Below are 19,305 nucleotides of genomic sequence, written 5' to 3' on the forward strand. Positions count from 1 at the left end.
GCCCTCTCCCGAGGTATATGTGCCAGCGTACAAGTAGACCAGCTTCGTGCCCTGCACGACAGCCTCTGCCATCCGGGGGTCACTCGGTTGTATCACCTCGTCAAAGCCCGCAATCTGCCCTACTCCGTCGAGGAAGTGCGGACAGTCACCAGAGACTGCCAGGGCTGTGCGGAGTGCAAGCCGCACTTCTACCGGCCAGACCGCGCGCTATGTTTCGTGTCCATTGATTGTGCATCAGGTTGTTCTACTACTCCTACATCAGAGTTACTACAGGACACTGATAGAAATCATGAGGAATTTCAGCTCTGTGTTTAATAATAGCATAGAATGGAGAGTTAGGAATTATTAGTTGTGGGGGGAATAGAAGCCATAAAATCTCCACAGTGTAGAACAAGGTCATTTGGCCCATTGAGTTTGCACCAACCCTCTGAAAGAGCACTCTACCTAAGCCCACACCCCCGCCATATTCCCACAATCCAGGCATTGATCATGGCCAATCCACCTAACCTGCACATCTTTGGACTGTGGGTGGAAACTGAAGCATCCGGAGGAACCCGTGCTGACATGAAGAGAACGTACAATTTCCACACAGTCACCCAAGGCCAGAATCGGACCTGGGTCCCTGGCGCTGTGAGGCAGCAGTGCTAACCACTGTGATGGTAATTTAGGTAATAACATGTAAATGATGCATTAGCTTCTGATCAATAAGATCATGGCATTACACATGATAACTGGTAATTGTATATTAACTGAGAGTTCAGGGAATTGATTCAGGGACTTGGGATTTACCAGTGCACATATCTTTTGGAACAATCTGAAACTGTTTGTTAGATTGGAGCGGCACAATTTCAAGTATATATCACTAAATACTAGCTTGTGCATAAAAACTCGTTCCGGTTCTATCCTTTACCACCAGGCTATCTGAGTGGCAACAATAACTCAACACTCCTGGAGACCTTGACCCATTTTTCTCCCTCATCTCTGACAACATGGCCACAGCACATCCACAGAAGGTGCCATTATTACAGAAAAGACAATGGAAGTGAACAAAGAGATTGGGCAAAATCAGTGCAGTCTTGCACTGCCCCCAGCCACAGAACATGAGCCTGAGGTTACTGCAAAGCTGAACGAAATATCCAGCAGTTCCTGGATTGGTGCCAAAAAGGATTTAATGATGTGCATAAGAGCCAAAAAGAGCACATTGAAGTGCTGCATGAAATGGTGCCTGCAGGGGAGTGAAAATACCCGTAAGCTTTGTTGGAGAGTTGTTGGATATAATTGAAGTCTAAAATGTTGCATCAACCTGTCTTATCTGGTAAGTGTCTTTCAATTTATAAAGTGCACAATTCATATATATAAAATAAAATGTTGCACAGTTCTATAAACTGTCATCTTTGATATTTATAACATTTGGTTCAAAAACACACCATTCTATTCTTGCCTTCACAGATTTGATTGAATTGCCGAAGATTCCAAAAGCACCGCCTGTCTCAGAATGTCTAATGGCAAGTAAAGGTACTACATTGTAAGCACGGACCAAACACCTGGCCTTCTACTGCCCGACGATTTAATTCTAGAGAGAAGAAAATGCCTTCTTTCCGAACTAAAAAGAGAAAGGATCGAGATGCAAAAAGGAGGAAGAAGTGCAAGCTAATCCCCAAGGCTTTACCTTCAAGGACCAAATTGTGTTACAACCATCGTATGTTGCCATTGGAAACCTCTGATCTTCAAGGCAGCATATTATGGAACTATCCATTTTTGGACAATAACACAGCGAACGGTGATGCCAAACAGTTTAGATTAAAATTCCTCTTGACAGAATTATCAGGCTACTGTACAAGGCAGTATAAATACTGTATCTTTAACATTCGAGTTAAATGTGCAGGTTACTCTAATAGGTATGGCGATGGGAGGGGTGGCAAGTGGAGCAGGACTTTCACCGTGATGAGGAAGTGGGAACAGAGGAAGGTGGGTTGAGGCACTCTCAATTACGACACGAAAGTTAGGTCAGTAATCAAAGGCTTTAATAAGCAGTAAACAATGGCAGCCTCCATGAGAAGTGTGCTCGCAAAATGGAGTCTCATCTTAAGTACTGTTTCCCAGGGGGCGTAGCCAGAGGCGGAGTCCCCCAGGGTTCCAAGCCTCTTAAAGGGGCAATGTATTCCGATCATCACAAGCCTCTTAAAGGGGCAAGGTATTCCGATCATCACATGGGTAATTTTGGGCTTTTTGCTTGAATTATCCCATTCCCGAGCCATTTTCCCAGAGGCCAGATCGGGAAGTGCGGGGGAAATAGCTTCCCACCGAGAAGTAGCAGGTGGTTTGTTAAAATAATGTAAAGGCTTTAGTAGTCACAGAGGATTCCGGAAAGGAGGGTCAAACAAATGGGGCTGATTCTCCGTTTCAGTGTTGGCGCTAGCGGAGCCCATGTGGTCTTTTAAGACCGAAAGATCGGTGTGAAACCCTCACTGATTCTGACACCGGTGAAGGCTAGCAGCGGCACCAATTGAAACAGCCTCCCCCGCCAAAAACAGCCAGAGAATGGCCGGCTCCCGGGCAGCGCATGCGCACGGCTGACGACCTGCAGCAGTCTCATTGTACAATATGGCACCGGCCGTGTGCGAACCCAACCCGCCATCCGCACCCCCAGAGCCCACCCTTGGCCACGCCCCACCAGTTCCCCTAGCCAGCGGCATGGATCCTGGCCACGTGTGGCGGCTCTGGACACGGTCTGCAGCCGGCATGCCCGGTTCCCGACCGCTGGGACCACACATGTCCCACGCCATTGGGAATTCGGCCCATCGGGGACAGAGTGTCGTGAGTGGACCAGGCAATGTGCCGTTGAAATGGTGCGCTTCATGGTGACGCCAGTTTGGAGGGGGCGGAGCATGGCGCACCGCGTCAAACCGGTGCGGCCCCGATTTTGGCGCGAAAATCCATTCTCCGCCCAATTGCTCAACACGATTTCGGCAGCGAGCTACGGAGAACCCCGCACATGGTTTATTACCGAAAGCAAAGTATTTACAAGTAACAGTCCCAATCCCAGTCTGAGTTGGGACTGCTCCGCAACTTGGCTCCTACCTGGCCCAGCTTTTAATGTTGTCAGTGTGTAGGCGCACTCAAGGTCGGCCTGGCCATTCCCATTAATGCAGCAGGGTGGCTGGTGGGACCTTCTGCTGTTCCTGGCATCTGGTGCATCGTTGAGCCAATCATTTGATCATGCCATCCAGGCCAGTCCACCACAAACAACTGCGGGCCAGCATCTTCATTTTTGACACCTGGATGTCCTTTGTACAGATCCTGAAGGATGGCTTATCTGCCCTGGTGTGTGAGCATAACACGAGCCCCCCACAGAAGGATGTCATCTTCCACGCTGAGCTCCTGCATTTTGACTTCAAAGGTCCATACTTCTGTAGCTTCCTGTACTGGCCCCTGTGTAAGACGACGTGGCATACTTTTTCCAATACAGAGTCTTTTTGCATCCAGTCACGTATCTAGGCATCGGTGACTGGAAAGGTGTCCATAAAGTTAAGTGTAGAAATGACTTTGTTGGCCCTCGGGGAGATGGGGGTAGGGGGACACACCGGCAGTGGGAGCCTGCTCAACACATCTGCGTTCGCAATTTGCATGCCTGGTTGATGTTCAAAGGTGTATTCGAATGCTGCTTGCAACAGGACCCGGCGCTGAATGTGGGCAGATGCTATTGTCCTCTTTAAAAAGTCCTAAGAATAGCTTGTGGTCTGTCACAATAGTGAATCAACAGCCATGCACATACTAATGAAATTTCTTCGGCACGAATACAACGACCAACCATTCCTTTTCTATCTGGGCGTAATTGCGCTCTACAGCGGCTGATGTCCTTGACATTTTTTTTTAAAATTTAGATTACCCAATTATTTTTTCCAATTAAGGGGCAATTTAGTGTGGCTAATCCACCTACTCTGCACATTTTTGGGCTGTGGGGGCGAAACCCACGCAGACACGGGGAGAATGTGCAAACTCCACACGGACAGTGACCCAGAGTTGGGATCGAACCTGGGACCTCAGCGCCGTGAGGCGGTTGTGCTAACCACTAGGCCACCGTGCTGCCCTTGATGTCCTTGACATGAATGCTATCAGCCTTTCCCTTCTGTCAGCCATGAGGTGTAACAATACAGCTCCCAGTCCATAAGGCAAGGCCTCGCACATCACCAAAAGAGGCTTGGAAGTGTCGTAATGTGTCAATAATCCAAACAATGTTAGCTGGTGCTTTAACCCGGCAAAAGTTTCCTCCTGAGGCGCTCTCCACACCCATTCTTGGTGCTTCTTCAGCAGTGCATGCTGTGGGGTGAGGATGGTCACTACACCAGGAATAGATTTCCCATAATAGTTTATGAGACCTAGGAACGACTGTAACTCTGTCACATTTTCCAGAGTGGGGCTTACATATGTTACCTAATCTCCTGAAGCTTCTCCTCTACCGGATGTAGTCCATCCCAAACCACGCGATACCCCAAGTGTGGTTATAATAAAGGCCAATTGATTGGAATTTTCCAATTGACCTCTACGCCTTTGGTGGTGTTGGGAGCATGGCAGCTTCTTGGTAGTGATCTTCCTGGCAGACTCTGTGGCCACATCATGGTTGTGCTGTAATTCACCGACTGACCACTAGGAGTCTCATGAGTATATAAGTGAATGTTAGAGTCAGGTGACCTCAGACTGACTTGGGAGCTGGGAGAGAGTTTGCTTGTGTATGTTCATCTTGTTATTCGTCTGTTGTTTTGTATATATTTGACCCACAGTTAATGTTAATAAATTGTTTATAGCTTTAACTACAAGTATTCTTGTAATATGAATCAGACCAGCCAACAAGAACGTTCCGGCAACTGTGGCAAATTTTTATTTCAAATTCTGAAGTTGCCGAGAGGGCACTCCATAATGGAGGTACCCTCTCTGTTCCTTAGCCGCAACAACAGGCTGCAATTCCTTCCACTCTGGAGAGCCTCCTATTTGCCCTCTAGCTTCAAGAGCCTGTTGCTATGCTTAATTGGATGACAGGCATGTCCTCTGGCCACTATTTGGCCAAATCAAGCAAGATCAATGTCAGGTGACTGTTCCCAACAACATCGTGCAGGGTCGTGACCCGTATTTGACCCCAATGTCGGGGTCCTGACCCAAATTGCAAGCCATTCTCAGGGTTAATTTACAATTTTCTCTCCCTGCTGGATAAGGAAACCTAGGTGCTGAATACAATTTGCACTTCACCCTGGTTTGATTAACATAGCAGCTGGCATATATTCAGTTTGGTGTGTTGGTTTGACAGAGATTACAGCTGGCTCACAGTCTGTACAGCATCAAATGATTAACAGCATGCCGCATGTCATTCATATCCGGCTGCTCCCCGTAAGGCTGTAAAATGTGATTTGAAACTACGAGGAGAAGGATTGTCTGATCTGAGTTATCTATAATAGTGTCAAACATAAGCTAGCCTCCATTACATAACATTAAAGGTGAGTGAAGTAACAAAATCTATGTATCTGTTTCTAACCTCATTCTTTCATTGGGAAATGAGGAGATATATTTCCTACCTTAAAGTAACCATAATCTGAGCACAAAAGGGTGCAGAAGGGTCGACTCAATGGTAAATGTATTAATTAAAGCAAATTAATTGGTTGTTACATGTGTTTCCGTCCATTTATGTTGAATATTTGTAAAACAACATTCCAGTAGCTGTAATTACCAGAAGTGCTGTCACCCTGCCCAGGGGTAAGACCCTGCATTCTTTAATAAACCCATAGTAATTTTATCCTATGACTGATCATCGTTAAGTAGAATGTAATTGTCAATTAAAATGCCTGTCTTACGGTAAATCTCTGCAGGATCTGTTTGCATTGAACCTGGACCCCTATCGATATAGTGGTGTCAATATGACAGGGTTTCGCCTCCTGAATATAGATAACCCACGTGTTGCATCTATTATTGACAAGTGGTCCATGGAACGACTTCAAGCACCACCCAAACCTGAGACAGGGCTCCTGGATGGGATGATAACAGTAAGTTAAATGGACCAGAAGAATTTTAGATTTCCATATGAAATGATGTAACGTGTGCTTGGGAAAACAGTTACTGTTAAATTAAGAATTTACTTTTCTCCCTAAAGTACAGATTGCTGCAAATTGTGATTTTTGCCAAAGAGTGGGAGACGTATAGGATTTTACATTTAATACTCATGCGATTGTCCATTTTGTTCAAGTGGAGATTTTTGCTGTTCAACAAGTATTCTTTCTGGTCTCCACAGGACTTTGCTGCTGAAACACCTCAAGTTATATTCATTCTAAATGGTCAAGTATGGCAGCACAGCACAAAAGTGAATGGGCTCATTTATTATCTTCATGCTTCATTAGGCTGTTGCATTTGATAAAAGAAAAGAAGAATGAGGTACCAATTGAAATAATGCACCTTTTACAGCTGTTCAAAATGAAATTAGTCCTGGTAGTCTTCGTCCAGATGGTGCAAATGAAGGAACAAAGTAGCAAATGTCTTGATCTCATCTCTGAGAGGTACACATGGAAAATGACGTATAGAGAATTGGATGCCTCTAAGAGTCTGGACAATATAATGGGCGAGTCCAAAAAGCACCTCGCTGTGGCGCAGCATGGCAGATGAAAGCGGGAGACCCCACTCCCGGGATCTATCGGGCTCATCACGCCTCATAAGATCCAATGCGATCTCGCGAGAAGTTGTGATGTGAATCCCGCCATTGTGGGCGGGGTCACTTTTTGTCAAATCTGCACATTAGAGCGAGGCAGTTAGCCTCACTCTAATGTGCAGATTCTCAAGGTACCTGAGGCTTTGGGATTCAACCCCTTTGCTTCAGAGGCCTCAGGCGAGTGCCGTTCAGCACTAGTCCCCACAAATAATGAGCCTTTTGGCTCAGATCTGGTATGTCTCCTTTATGGGGGCCATGAATTGGATTCAATTGAATTGTTTTTTGGAGCAGGCAAGGAGTTGGATTAGGGGTTCGCCTCTGTTCACACTCTGAGCCCTGGCTTTGTAACTAAGATAAAGTAATTTATAAAAAAATTTTAAAAACTGGTCCCCACAAACAGGGACCAGGCAGAATGGCACTCCTGGGGTCTCCAGTGGATTGGAGGCCCCCAGTTGCATGTGATTTGGGCAGGGTGGTGCCCTGACACTGTGGGTGCCAGCTTGGCACCCTGGCAGTGCCATCTGGGCACACTGGCAGTGCCAGCCTGACAAGTGATGGTGCCTGCCTGGTGGTGCCAAGGTGGCATGGGCACTGCCAGATGCCAAGCAGGCATTGTTTGCATTTGTGATGGGGCTGGGAGTGCCCTGCAGGGTTTTGGGTGGGTGATGCAGGGCTGGGATCACTTCGGCAGCCTCGGAGATCAGGGCACCATTTAAAAATGGCATCCCGATCTCTCGCTACACTGAGGAGTTCTTGCGAGTGGAGCTCCCCAGTGTACAATACGGGGCTATGTGCAGCCTCACCTACGCGTTCCCAGCTGAGGCCCCTTATGCAACACGAGTTGCATTGCATAGCCATGTGTTTCTCAACACTGCGAGCTTCGGGAGACAATAGCAAAACGCGCTTTCTATGGGACTTTGTTCCCATTGACTTGAATTGAGCCCATGTTTTCCTCCATATGGCAGGCATCATGGCGGTTGGAAGTGGAAAGTCTTGCAAAAGGAGAAAAATTAGTTCTACGACGTTGTAAAACCAGTCTGAAATGGTGCTGTATAGACTCTAATGGTGGCCTATGTTTCCCGCAGAGCAACATCGGGAACATCATTAACACATTTTTGAATATCATTAATACTCACTAAAAGAACTCCTGGACCTGCACTCATGCCGATGTCTTTTACACTACTGCAAAAGCATCGTGGACCCGACACGTCACACTTCTCCCAGGACATGAAGTTTGTTCACCCACCTCGTGTAGCCTCCCAACACCAACGATTCTTCATCAGGATCAGCTGCGAACAGTGCTTCACTCTCGCGGTTGAGAAGGATGAAGCAGATGTAAGGTGGGGGTGGCTTTAAGTGGCTGCACAGTGAGACCACAACTCAGGGAATGGGCATTGGGAATTTGGCTGCAGCAGCACAAGGGGCTACGGATGGAGGGGGGAGCGGAAGGGAGAGCTCACACATGACTGGGGTGGGGTGCTGTTGACGGGTAGTGTTTCTACATCGCACAGTGCCAGAGGCCTCAAGATGGGAAAGGTCAAGATCCAGCTGGGCCATAGGCACCTTTGTGCTCACAATGGAGTTGAGGTTTTGGGTATAAGGATTGAGTGGTCATGAAGTGAGGGAAACCTCGACATCCTGCACCACCAAGAATTTGGGAGGGATTTGAACACTCATACAGGGAAGTCTGACACTGAGGCCTCAGCACCATCATCTTATAACATGAAGCGCTTGAGCAGCAAACAATTTAAATGAGGATGAACTCAGCTGGCGTGTTCTCTGGGACCACACAACAGATATAAGTATTTCCAGATGAGCTGAGACGCACAGCTGAGACAGATTATGAGCCCTTTGTTCACAATGCAGGAAATCAGGAGAGGTACAAATGAAGATTAATACTGATAAGGGGCACTATTCGATCACCTTTTAGCCCTTGGTTACAGCCTCATAATTCTCTGGAGCAACAAAGCAGTCAGGAGCATTTAGTTGACTTGACCAGCCTCGTATTTTGGTTACAATTGATCCTCTTGCAGCTATACCCATGAGCAGCAAGTGCTCCTGCAGCACCCCAAAATAATCTCACCTCTTGACAAAATAAAATGGCAACAAATCGAATGTCCTCATCCAATGGGTAGGGGGGAGGGGAACATTGAAGCACAACTGGCCTGCACACAACCTGATTATTTGCCTACACTATTACCAAGTCCATCAGTGACTCGTTAGTCATCTGAGAAGAAATAGGTCCTTTGGAGTCTCATGCTGACTCCTATTTTTCTCTCATGTATGCTCCAGAGAGAGACCATCACAAAGATGGATGCTGCATTGATTGCAACCTCCATTATCGCCTGCAGTCAGGAGACAAAAAGGATAAAATAATGACGGCACGACAGGTGCGCCAAGGACAGGAGAGTCACCCTCAAGAGCAGCAGGATTTGATCCACATGTCCAGTTGAGACTCCTGGAAATATCGTTTGTAGGTTCCTTGTAAAACACAATTTGTACAGGATTTGTCTTTCCTGCAGATGAGCAAGAGACAGTGTCAGTGACATATCTGCATTTCTAGGATCAAGTGGCTCACATATATCACATTCTTCACAATCTGATGCCATGGGGACTGTGAGGACATCCATTGCCAGTAACTGTGAAAGTCACTATCATGCAAGTGCCCCTTTAAGAAATGTTTTTTGTCTTATCACATGGCTTCAGTGATGTCATTGCGTGGGTGGAGCTGGGCTGTGGTCTGTGAGTTTTTACTTTCACTTTGAGTTTGGACTGGTTTGAACTGCACTGGTTAAAAGAACTGCTTCTCGATCTTCATTTTAAATGCTGTTTCCAGACTTCTTCATAACGTAAAAGAGATAATTGCTTTCTGGAAGGAATTCAAACTGCTGTTTGAAAAGGGGTTTCTGGTTTTACTTGGACTTTTTAACTACATTGGAACAGTTAAGGTTAATTCATTAAGGGTTATACATAGATTACTATAGCTTATGTTATTTTTTTTGTTTGTAGTTGATAAAAGTTCTTACTGTGTGTGTTTATACAAATAATAAATAAATTTGTAGAATAAAGCTAGGTTTTTCATTAAAAGCGCTTCAGAACTCTATTGAATAACACCTGAAAGACAGGGGGTGGAATTCTCCGACCCCCCCGGGAATCGGCGGGGGCAGGAATCACGGCGCGCTGGCCGACGGGCCCCCCGTGGCGATTCTCCGGCCCACGATGTCAGGCCGCTGTCAGGCCGTTCCCGCCGGCGAGAATCAGAGCACCTCTGGTGCCGACGGGAGCAGGCAGCGTGAGCGGGCCCCGGGGTCCTGAGGGGGATGCGGGCCGATTTGACCTCGGGGGGTGCCCCTACGTTGGCCTGGCCCACGATCGGGTCCCACCATCGGCCGGCGGGCCTGTGCTGTGGGGGCATGCTTTTTCATCCGCCATGGCGGAGGCGGAAGAGACCCTCTCCACTGCGCATGCGCCGGGTTGACGTCAGTGGCTGCTGACGCTCCGGCGCATGCGCGGAATCACGCCGGCCGGCGAAGGCCTTTTAGCCAGCCGTTCGCGCTGGCTGGCGGGGCGCCAAAGGCCGTTTGCGTCGGTGGCAGGGCGCCAACCACTCTGGCGCAGGCCTAGCCCCTAAAGGTGCGGAGAATTCCGCACTTTGGGGAGGCCCAACGCCGGAGTGGTTCTCACCACTCTGGTACGCCGGGACCCCCCGCCCCGCCGGGTAGGGGAGAATCTCGGCCAGGCTCTTGTGCTTATCGTAACCAAAATCAATAATATATATTGGTGTTTTCTAAACCCTGGCCCATAACAAAATTGGGGGCTCGTACGGAATCAAAGTCTATCTTTCATGATTGGGTTGGCTTAGTGAACTTAAAGACAGTGATGGGTGAGCATATTTGTGTTTGCTTTTCAGGTGTTGTATTCAAGTTTAAATAGAGAGTGTGTTGTGGACAATGGCTCTTTCAGAGGCTCAGATGTTTTTGGGGTGGAGAAGGTCACACGGAGTACCTTACAAACAGAGACTAAAAAAGGCTTTTAGATTTGGCAGCAACATTGCAGATGACAAATACGAAAAAAAGAGCATTGAAAATTGCCTGAGACACAGTCAGAATCATTGGAAATGGCAAGTATTCTATTACAGATCAAGCAGCTTGCACATGAAAAAGAATTAAAGAAGCTTCAATATGAAATGAGGGAAAACACAAAGAGAAAGGGAGGTACAGAGGACAAAGAAAAGGGGAGAGAAGATAGGGAAAAAATGAATAGCACTAGCAGAACAAAAAGCGAGAGAAAGGGAGGTCAGATCAGGGAAAAAGAAAAAGAGAGAGAGGAAAAAGAAAAACAGACAGACTTTGAACTTCAGAAACTGGCCATGAAATGTGAAAGTCAGTTGAAACTGGTGGAGGTAAAGAGAAACATACAGTCTGAGTATGGTGATGAGCGTAGTGAGCAAGAATGTCATAGTCGAATGCTTGGTGGGTATCTATTTAAATACGCCCAAGCATTGCCAAGGTTTGATGAGAAGGAGGTAGAAGCCTTCTTCACTTCATTTGAGAAGGCAGCTAAACAAATGAAATGGCCACAAGGCCTGTGGGTATTACTGATTCAAACAAAGTTGGTAGGTAGAGCTAGTGAGGTGTTTGCATCACTATCAGAGGAGGTATCTGGGAAGTATGAGGAGGTGAAAAAATCCATCTGAGGTGCATATGAACTGGTGGGTAAAGTTTACTCATGTGTACCAGAAGGAGTGGGTAAAGATGTCAGTATTTTAAGAGATACTGGAGCTAGTCAATCTTTGATGGTAAGAGATGAGGAGTTATGTAGTTTGGGAGGAATATTGCCAGAAAAGGCGATAATATGTGGAATTCAGGGTGAGAAGAGTAGTGTTCCATTATATAAGGTGAAATTGGAAAGTCCAGTGAAGAGTGGTGAAGTGGTAATAGGAATAATAGAGAAACTATCTTGTCCAGGAATACAGTTTATATTGGATAATGATATAGCTGGATCACAGGAGGGAGTGATTCCTACTGTGGTTGATAAGCCAGTGGAAAATCAAACAACTGAATTGTTGAAGTATGAATATCCTGGAATTTCTCCTGATTGTGTAGTATCAAGGTCACAAAATCACAGGTTAAGACAAGAGGAGAAATCAAAGAATGAAGTTAAAGCTGAGGTTCAATTATCAGAAACAATTTTTGATCAGAAGGTTGGAAAAGAACAAGAACAGGAAGAGGATGAGGCAGATATATTTAGTTCAGGAAAGTTGGCGGGGTTACAACAGAAAGATATAGAAATAAAATGGATGTATCAGAAAGCATACACGGAAGAGCAATCTGAGTGTATACCAGAATGTTATTACCTTAAAAATGATCTCTTAATGAGAAAATGGAGACCTTTACATATGCAGGCGGACAAAAAGTGGGCAGAAGTTCATCAAGCTGTATAGGTCAGAGCCCCCGACGGAGGAGGGGGGGATGCACCAGTTTTTGGACCGGCTGAGGTTCCCGAGGGTAGAGGAGGGGCAGGTGACAGGGCTTGGGGCACCGGTAGGGTTGGAGGAACTGGCTAAGGGACTGGGGAGTATGCAAACGGGGAAGGCACCGGGACCAGATGGGTTCCCGGTGGAATTTTACAGGAAGTATATGGACCTGCTGGGCCCACTACTAGTGAGGACTTTCAATGAGGCGAGGGAGGGTCCTACCCCCGACGATGTCTAGGGCGCTGATCTCGCTGATCCTGAAGTGGGACAAGGACCCCTTACAGTGTGGGTCGTATAGGCCAATCTCGCTCCTCAATGTGGATGCAAAACTGTTAGTGAAGGTGTTGGCTACTAGAATTCAGGACTGTGTCCCGGGGGTCATCCACGAGGACCAGATGGGTTTCGTGAAAAGAAGGCAACTAAACACCAACGTGCGGAAGCTCCTAAATGTAATCATGATGCCGGCAGTGGAGGGGGAGGTGGAGATAGTGGCGGCTATGGATGCAGAGAAGACCTTTGATAGAGTGGAGTGGGGGTACCTGTGGGAGGTATTGAGGAGATTCAGGTTCGGGAGTGGTTCGTCAGTTGGGTGAGGTTACTATATGAAGCCCCCGTGGCGAGTGTGGCCATGAATCGGAGGAGGTCAGAATACTTTCGGCTGTACCGGGGGATGTGGCAGGGGTGCCCCCTATCTCCCCTGCTATTTGCGTTCGTTGGCAATTAAGCCTTTGGCGATGGATTTGAGGGACTCCAGGAACTGGAGGGGGTTGGTGCGGGGGCGGCGGCGGGAGGAACACCGGGTATCGCTGTATGCCGATAATCTGTTATTGTATGTGGCAGACCCGGTGGGGGGGGTGCCGGAGGTGTTGCGGATCCTCAGGGAGTTTGGGGACTTCTCCGGGTATAAGCTCAACATGGGGAAGAGCGAGCTGTTCGTGGTACACCCAGGGGGCCAGGGAAGGGGGATAGGTGAGCTTCCACTGAAAAGGACAGAAAGGAGTTTTAGGTACCTGGGGATCCAGGTGGCCAGGAGCTGGGGGGCTGTACACAAGCTCAACTTAGGGCAGCACAATTGGATAGCACAATTGCTTCACAGCTCCAGAGTCCCAGGTTCGATTCCGGCTTGGGTCACCGTCTATGCGGAGTCTGCACATACTCGCCGTGTGTGCATGGGTTTCCTCCGGGTGCTCTGGTTTCCTCCCACAGTCCAAAGATGTGCAGGTTAGGTGGATTGGCCATGATAAATTGCCCTTAGTGTCCAAAATTGCCCTTAGTGTTGGTTGGGGTTACTGGGTTATGGGGATAGGGTGGAGGTGTTGACCTTGGTTAGGGTGCTCTTTCCAAGAGCCGGTGCAGACTCGGTGGGCCGAATGGCCTCCTTCTGCGCTGTAAATTCTATGAAATTCTATAAGTGGTATTGCCGGTCAGGTATAGAAAGGAGGTCTTGAGAGGAGCACATCAGGTACCAGCAGGAGATCATTTGGGATTGAAGAAAACTCAAGCTAAAATACAAAAACATTTTTATTGGCCTGGACTACATAAAGATGTAGTTAAATTTTGTCGATCATGTCACACATGTCAAGTGATAGGGAAACCTCAAGCAGTGATAAAACCAGTGCCTTTAATACCCATTCCAGCATTTGAGGAACCTTTTACAAGGGTCTTAATTGATTGCGTAGGACCGTTTCCTAAAACGAAAAAGGGGAATTAATATCTTTTGACTACAATGGATGTGTCTACTGGGTTTCCAGGGGCCATTACAGTATCAATATCACAGTTAAAAATATTTTTTTACGAGATATGGACTACCCACAAAATGCAATCGGATCAAGGATCAAATTTTACCTCAAGTTTATTCAAAGAGGTTATGGATAGCTTCAGAGTAAAACAATTTAAATCAACTGCATACCATCCAGAATCGCTGGAAGCGTTAGAAAGGTGCCATCAGACATTAAAGACAATGTTGAGGGCTTATTGTCAAGATTATCCAGAGGATTGGGATAAAGGAATTCCATTTGTACTGTTTGCAATTAGCGATGCACCTAATGAATCTACCAAATTTAGTCCCTTTAAACTAATTTTTGCTCATGAGGTAAGAGGACCACTTAAATTGATTGAGGAAAAATTGATGAGTGAGCTGTCTGAAATTACATTGTTGGATTACATGTCAAATTTAGGGAACAATTAAATAGAGCAGGTAAATTGGTTAGACAACATTTAAAAGCATGTAATGAAAGAGGTAGCGACCAAGAACGCAAACGTTTGTAGTTTTGCCAATGGAGATAAAGTTTTAGTATTGTTACCAGTGGTAGGTAAACCTTTAAACGCGAGGCTTTGTGCACTTTATCAGATTGAAAGGAAATTGAGTGAGGTGAATTATTTGGGAAGAACGCCAGATTGAAGGGAAACTCACCGAGTGTGTCATGTAAATTTATGTTTAAAAGGTACTTTGAAAGGGAAGGAGAGCAAAAAGAGGAAGTTTTAGTAATTATAACTCAAAGTGAAGAACCAAATCCAGCTGGCTGAATTTGACATTCCTCAAATTGAATTGGATAACGAGAATGTTCTTAAAAAATGAGATAAATTATTGAGTTACCTTCCAGAAGGAAAACAAAATGATCTGAAAAAGTTATTAATATCACATTGGTAAGTTTATGGAGAAAAGTTGGGAAGTACTAAAATGGTTATACATGATGTAGATGTGGGAAATGCTGTTTCAGTTCAACAATATCCATATCGATTTAACCCTCTAAAATTGGCACAGGTTCAAAAAGAAATTGAAAGTATGCTTAAAAATGGCATAATTGCAGTGGGTTGCAGCCAATGGAGCTCACCCATAGTGATGGTACCAAAACCGGATGGTACCCAATGATTGTGTATGGACTATAGAAAGGTTGATGCAGTTACAAGAACAGACTCTTATCCTATCCCATGCTTGGAGGACTGCATTGAGAAGGTACACCAATCAGCTTTAATCTCCAAACTGGATTTACTTAAAGACTACTGGCAAGTACCTTTAGCCGCAAGGGTGAAGGAGATTTCAACTTTTGTGCCTACAAATGGTATATACCAATTCAAAGTTATGCCATTTGGCATGAAAAATGCCCCAGCCACATTTCAGTGGTTAACTAACAAAGTAATTTCAGGATTATCCAATTGCAGTATACATAGACAATCTGGTGTTTTTAGCCAGACATGGAAAGAACATTTGAAGCATCTGATGGAGTTATTCGATCGACTTCAGGAGGCGGGTTTGGTGGTAAAAGTGATTTCGAAAAAGCCCAAGTCACGTTACTTGCTCATACAATTCAACATGGACAAATTGTCCCATGGGATGGGAAAACAAAAGTTACTGGGGAGTTTCTAATACCCTCGATACAAAGGGAAATTATGAGATTTCATGGCATGAGTGGTTTTTAACGTTGATCTGTGCCGGATTTTATCACGGTGGTTTGACGGACCTGCTGAAGAAGCGTAGCACATTTCAATGGACGGCAGAGTGTCAACAGGCATTTGATGGCCTGAAGGCTGTGTTAACCACTGCTCCTGTGTTGGCCAGCCCAAATTCAAGGTGGCTATTGATGTGAGTGATGCGTAGGTGCTGTGCTCTTGCAAGAAGACGACGAAGGAATAGAGCGACTTATTGGATATTTTTCCAAGAAATTAAATGATCACCAGTGGAAGTATTCAACAATTGAAAAGGAGACTTTGACCTTGGTGCTGGCGTTGCAACATTATGTTACCAGCAATTCGTCTGAAACAATTTTATATATTAATCATAATCCATTGACGTTTTTGGAGCAATTCAGGAATAAAAATGCCAGACTGTTTCGATGGAGTTTATTATTATAGCTATTTCATTAAAAAATTATACATGTGGCAGGAAGAAAGAAGGTGGTAGCTGATGCTTTGTCACATATGTGTTGAAGAGAAGCAGGTTTGATGATGGGAGGAGAAGAACTAAAATGGACTGTATTATTACCAATGTTTGCCTGTTTTGTTTTTGTTTAGAAAATGTATGTTTATTGTCAATTGTTATTAATGGGCAAGTGAAAAGATGAAAAATGAAACCTTCTTTGAAGTTGCTGTGTTTTTTTGTTTCTTGGGAGGTGTCATGGCAGTGTCCCTTTAAGAAATGTTTTTGTCTTATCACATGGCTTCAACGATGTCATTGTGTGGGTGGAGCTGGGCTGTGGCTCTGTGAGTTTTTACTTTCGCTTTGAGCTTGGACTGGTTTGAACTGCACAGGTTGAAAGAAGTGTCTCTCTATCTTCATTTTAAAAGCTGTTTCCAGACTACTTGATAACTTTTAGTTATTGAATTGGAACAGTTAAGCGGGAGTTCATTAAGAGTTATACATAGATTCCTGTAGCTATGTGGGGTCTTTATGGTTGTAATTGAAAAAAATCTTACTGTGTGTGTTTATACAAATGTTAACTAAATTCGTAGAATAAAGCTTGTTTTTTGTTTTAAAATGCCTAAGAACTCAATTGAATAACACCTGAAAGGCAGACTCTTGTGTTCATCGTAACCAAAATCAATGACAGTTATAGGTCAAGTGAACTCCATAATATACTTTGGTGTTTTCTAAACCTTGGCCCATAACTGTCACCATCACCAGAACCTCTACACCAGTGGCTCTTTCCAGGGCTTAACTGCAGACCTCTGTGGGATCTCTGATTTCCACACATAAGTGCATCCAAAGGTAACAGATGCTCTCTTTGCCAAGGCCCACAATTACGTGCACTCACAAGACATCAAGCAAGCTAGGGTACCAGGGCACGCTGCTTTGCAGCTTTTTCCAACTGCCCATATCGACTGCAATCATGTGGCTCTAGAATCTCCTAGAAGCAAGCACTCCAGTACATCAATATGAAAGGCTTCCACTCATTAAATGTGCAGCTGGTGTACGATTACACAAGCAAATCCTGCAAGTTTTTGCGAGGTTTTCTGGAAGTGTCCACAATTCCTATACCTTAAAGGCATTTGGCTCCTTGGGACTGTCTTGGAGAGAAGCTACAACAATGTTCATGGTGCTACCTGAATAATGGTGGAGCGCATCATAGGCATTTAAAAAATGTGAATCTGATGCATGGACAGATCTGGCAGGTTACTACAGTACAACCCCCAAAAGATCTCATATGACATGGGTGTACCACTATTGTATATACTTTTGGAACTAGTAAATATACTTAGGTGCACTGTGTTCAGGTTTGTTGTATTCTTGTTATGCTGCTAATTGCTGACATGGTCACAGTGAATTAACGGCATTGTGCTTCTTTCCCAATGAGATTCTGATTATGTAGTTCTAACGATGCACCACTAATTGTCTCACATCGTCATTCGTGTCACCGTTGAGTATTCTGATATGAGTATCTTTCAGCCTTGGCCATCATTTGTGAATGTATAGTCAAGGCCCCAACCCAGCAGGCATTGCTCTGAAAATCTTGTCTGTACAACATTTGCAGTTGTGTCCTTACATGTCCCGCTGATGTCCTGGTATGAGATATGAGGAGGATATAAAAGGCCTTAAGCAGAGTTAGATAAGCTAAATGAGTGGCCAGGAACTTGACAGATGTATGAGGACCAAAAATAACTGTGAGCTGAAATGAAGGTGCAGCCGGAGGCAACTGTCAAGTTCCCTCTGATTTCAAGAGGGTTTGAGTATAGGATTAAAGAGGTCTGGCAGCAGTTGACTGCAGCCTTGATGAGACCTCACTTGGAGTACTGTTTGCCCTGGGAAGGATTGACCTCACATAAAGGGATTACAACCGAGATTCACCAGACATATTCCAGGGACTAGAGGATTTGCCTTGAGGTGATATTACTGCAACTCCGGATCTTGTTGGGATCTCAATGTAGTGAGACTCATGAGTCAGGGAGCAAATCTGCTGCTATGTGGGTTTCACCACAGAGAGGAGAGCAAATGGCACATGGTTCCCATCCAGTTGCCTCATGATCATTAGGGTAACAATTTAGTCAATCAATTGTGCTCAACTTAACCTTCACCCATGTGAAAAGACTTCCTCCCACTTCGAGGATTCACATTTACAGAGCAATTGTTTTATGAAGAAGATTCTTGAATAAATGGTACATGTGACTGTCCAGACATACACACTACTTTCTACCCTCCCCCATACTCACCAACTGCCGCATCACCTTTGACCTCTCCCCAATGTCACCCTTAGATCTGTAACTACCGCCTTCCATATACCTTCTCTTCCCTCTGATCTCACACCTGCTACTATCCCCATGCCTACACTGACCCCTTCTATTATTCAAGCTACCTATTTTGTCCATTTTTATTACCTCGCATGACACTTTCAGTTGCCCTGGACCTGCGGCACTACAGCGTTTCACTTTCCCCTTTTGCTGTTCTCTTTGCTACGCAGTACCGTCAGTTCAACCCCTAGGATCCCACTGTAGGCTATGTCTAAGACTATCTCCCTATCACCATTCTTGCCCAGATAACTCTTCCCCAACCCAATCACAGGATTCCCAGACCCAACAAACAAGGCCTTCTCTCCAGCCCACGTCCCTGCACCCTTACATTCTCTTGCATCCTGACACCCTTTCCCGAACAGACTGTCTTCCTTCCCTGGATAGCCTCCCATCAGTCCCTGCTGGTTCTTCCTCCCATACCCTGCTTCCTCTACACCCTTCCCCACTTAGACTCCCCTTTCCAGTCTCCACTCCACTCTTCCACTCTTACCCGCTGGTCCTGCCTCCCATGTCCAGCCTTCGTGCAGCTTGACCTACCAGCACACCATCTCAATCAAGAGGGTGACATTTGGGAGCGATCCCCACAAAGACCAAAACAGTGGCTACTCGCTTCAAATCTGTTGAAGAAGTCAAACTCACTCGGTGCACACCGCCCATATGCAGTCATAAATGTGAATGTTCTAATTTCAGACTGATGGGGCACTTAATTCTGGCAAGCTAGTCTTTTAATGAGGATGCATGACTTACTAATGCATGCAAAAGGGCTATCTGAAATTGTTCCCAACCTGCTTTTAAAGTTGCAAGAACATTGGGCTGGATTCTCCGATTTTGAAGCAAGTGCTGACGCCATTGTGAAAACTGTGGTCTTTTACGCCAGATAAACTGGCATCAAAAGGCCACCGATTCCTCGTTTCGCTGG

General features: G+C 45.6%; 1 protein-coding gene across 3 annotated transcripts in view; it reads left to right on the forward strand.

The window, feature by feature from the left end:
* The window catches only part of LOC119969118 (glutamate receptor ionotropic, kainate 1), a 521,043-nt gene that overhangs the window by 341,082 nt on the left and 160,656 nt on the right, over nucleotides 1–19,305 (forward strand). For all 3 annotated transcript variants that reach the window (XM_038802335.1, XM_038802333.1, XM_038802334.1), the window contains exon 6: nucleotides 5,859–6,032. In XM_038802335.1, the coding sequence (XP_038658263.1) occupies nucleotides 5,859–6,032 (174 nt within the window). The remainder of the gene's footprint in view (nucleotides 1–5,858; nucleotides 6,033–19,305) is intronic.

This window comes from Scyliorhinus canicula, chromosome 7 (assembly GCF_902713615.1).
Source record: "Scyliorhinus canicula chromosome 7, sScyCan1.1, whole genome shotgun sequence".
In the NCBI taxonomy this organism is placed as follows: domain Eukaryota; kingdom Metazoa; phylum Chordata; class Chondrichthyes; order Carcharhiniformes; family Scyliorhinidae; genus Scyliorhinus; species Scyliorhinus canicula.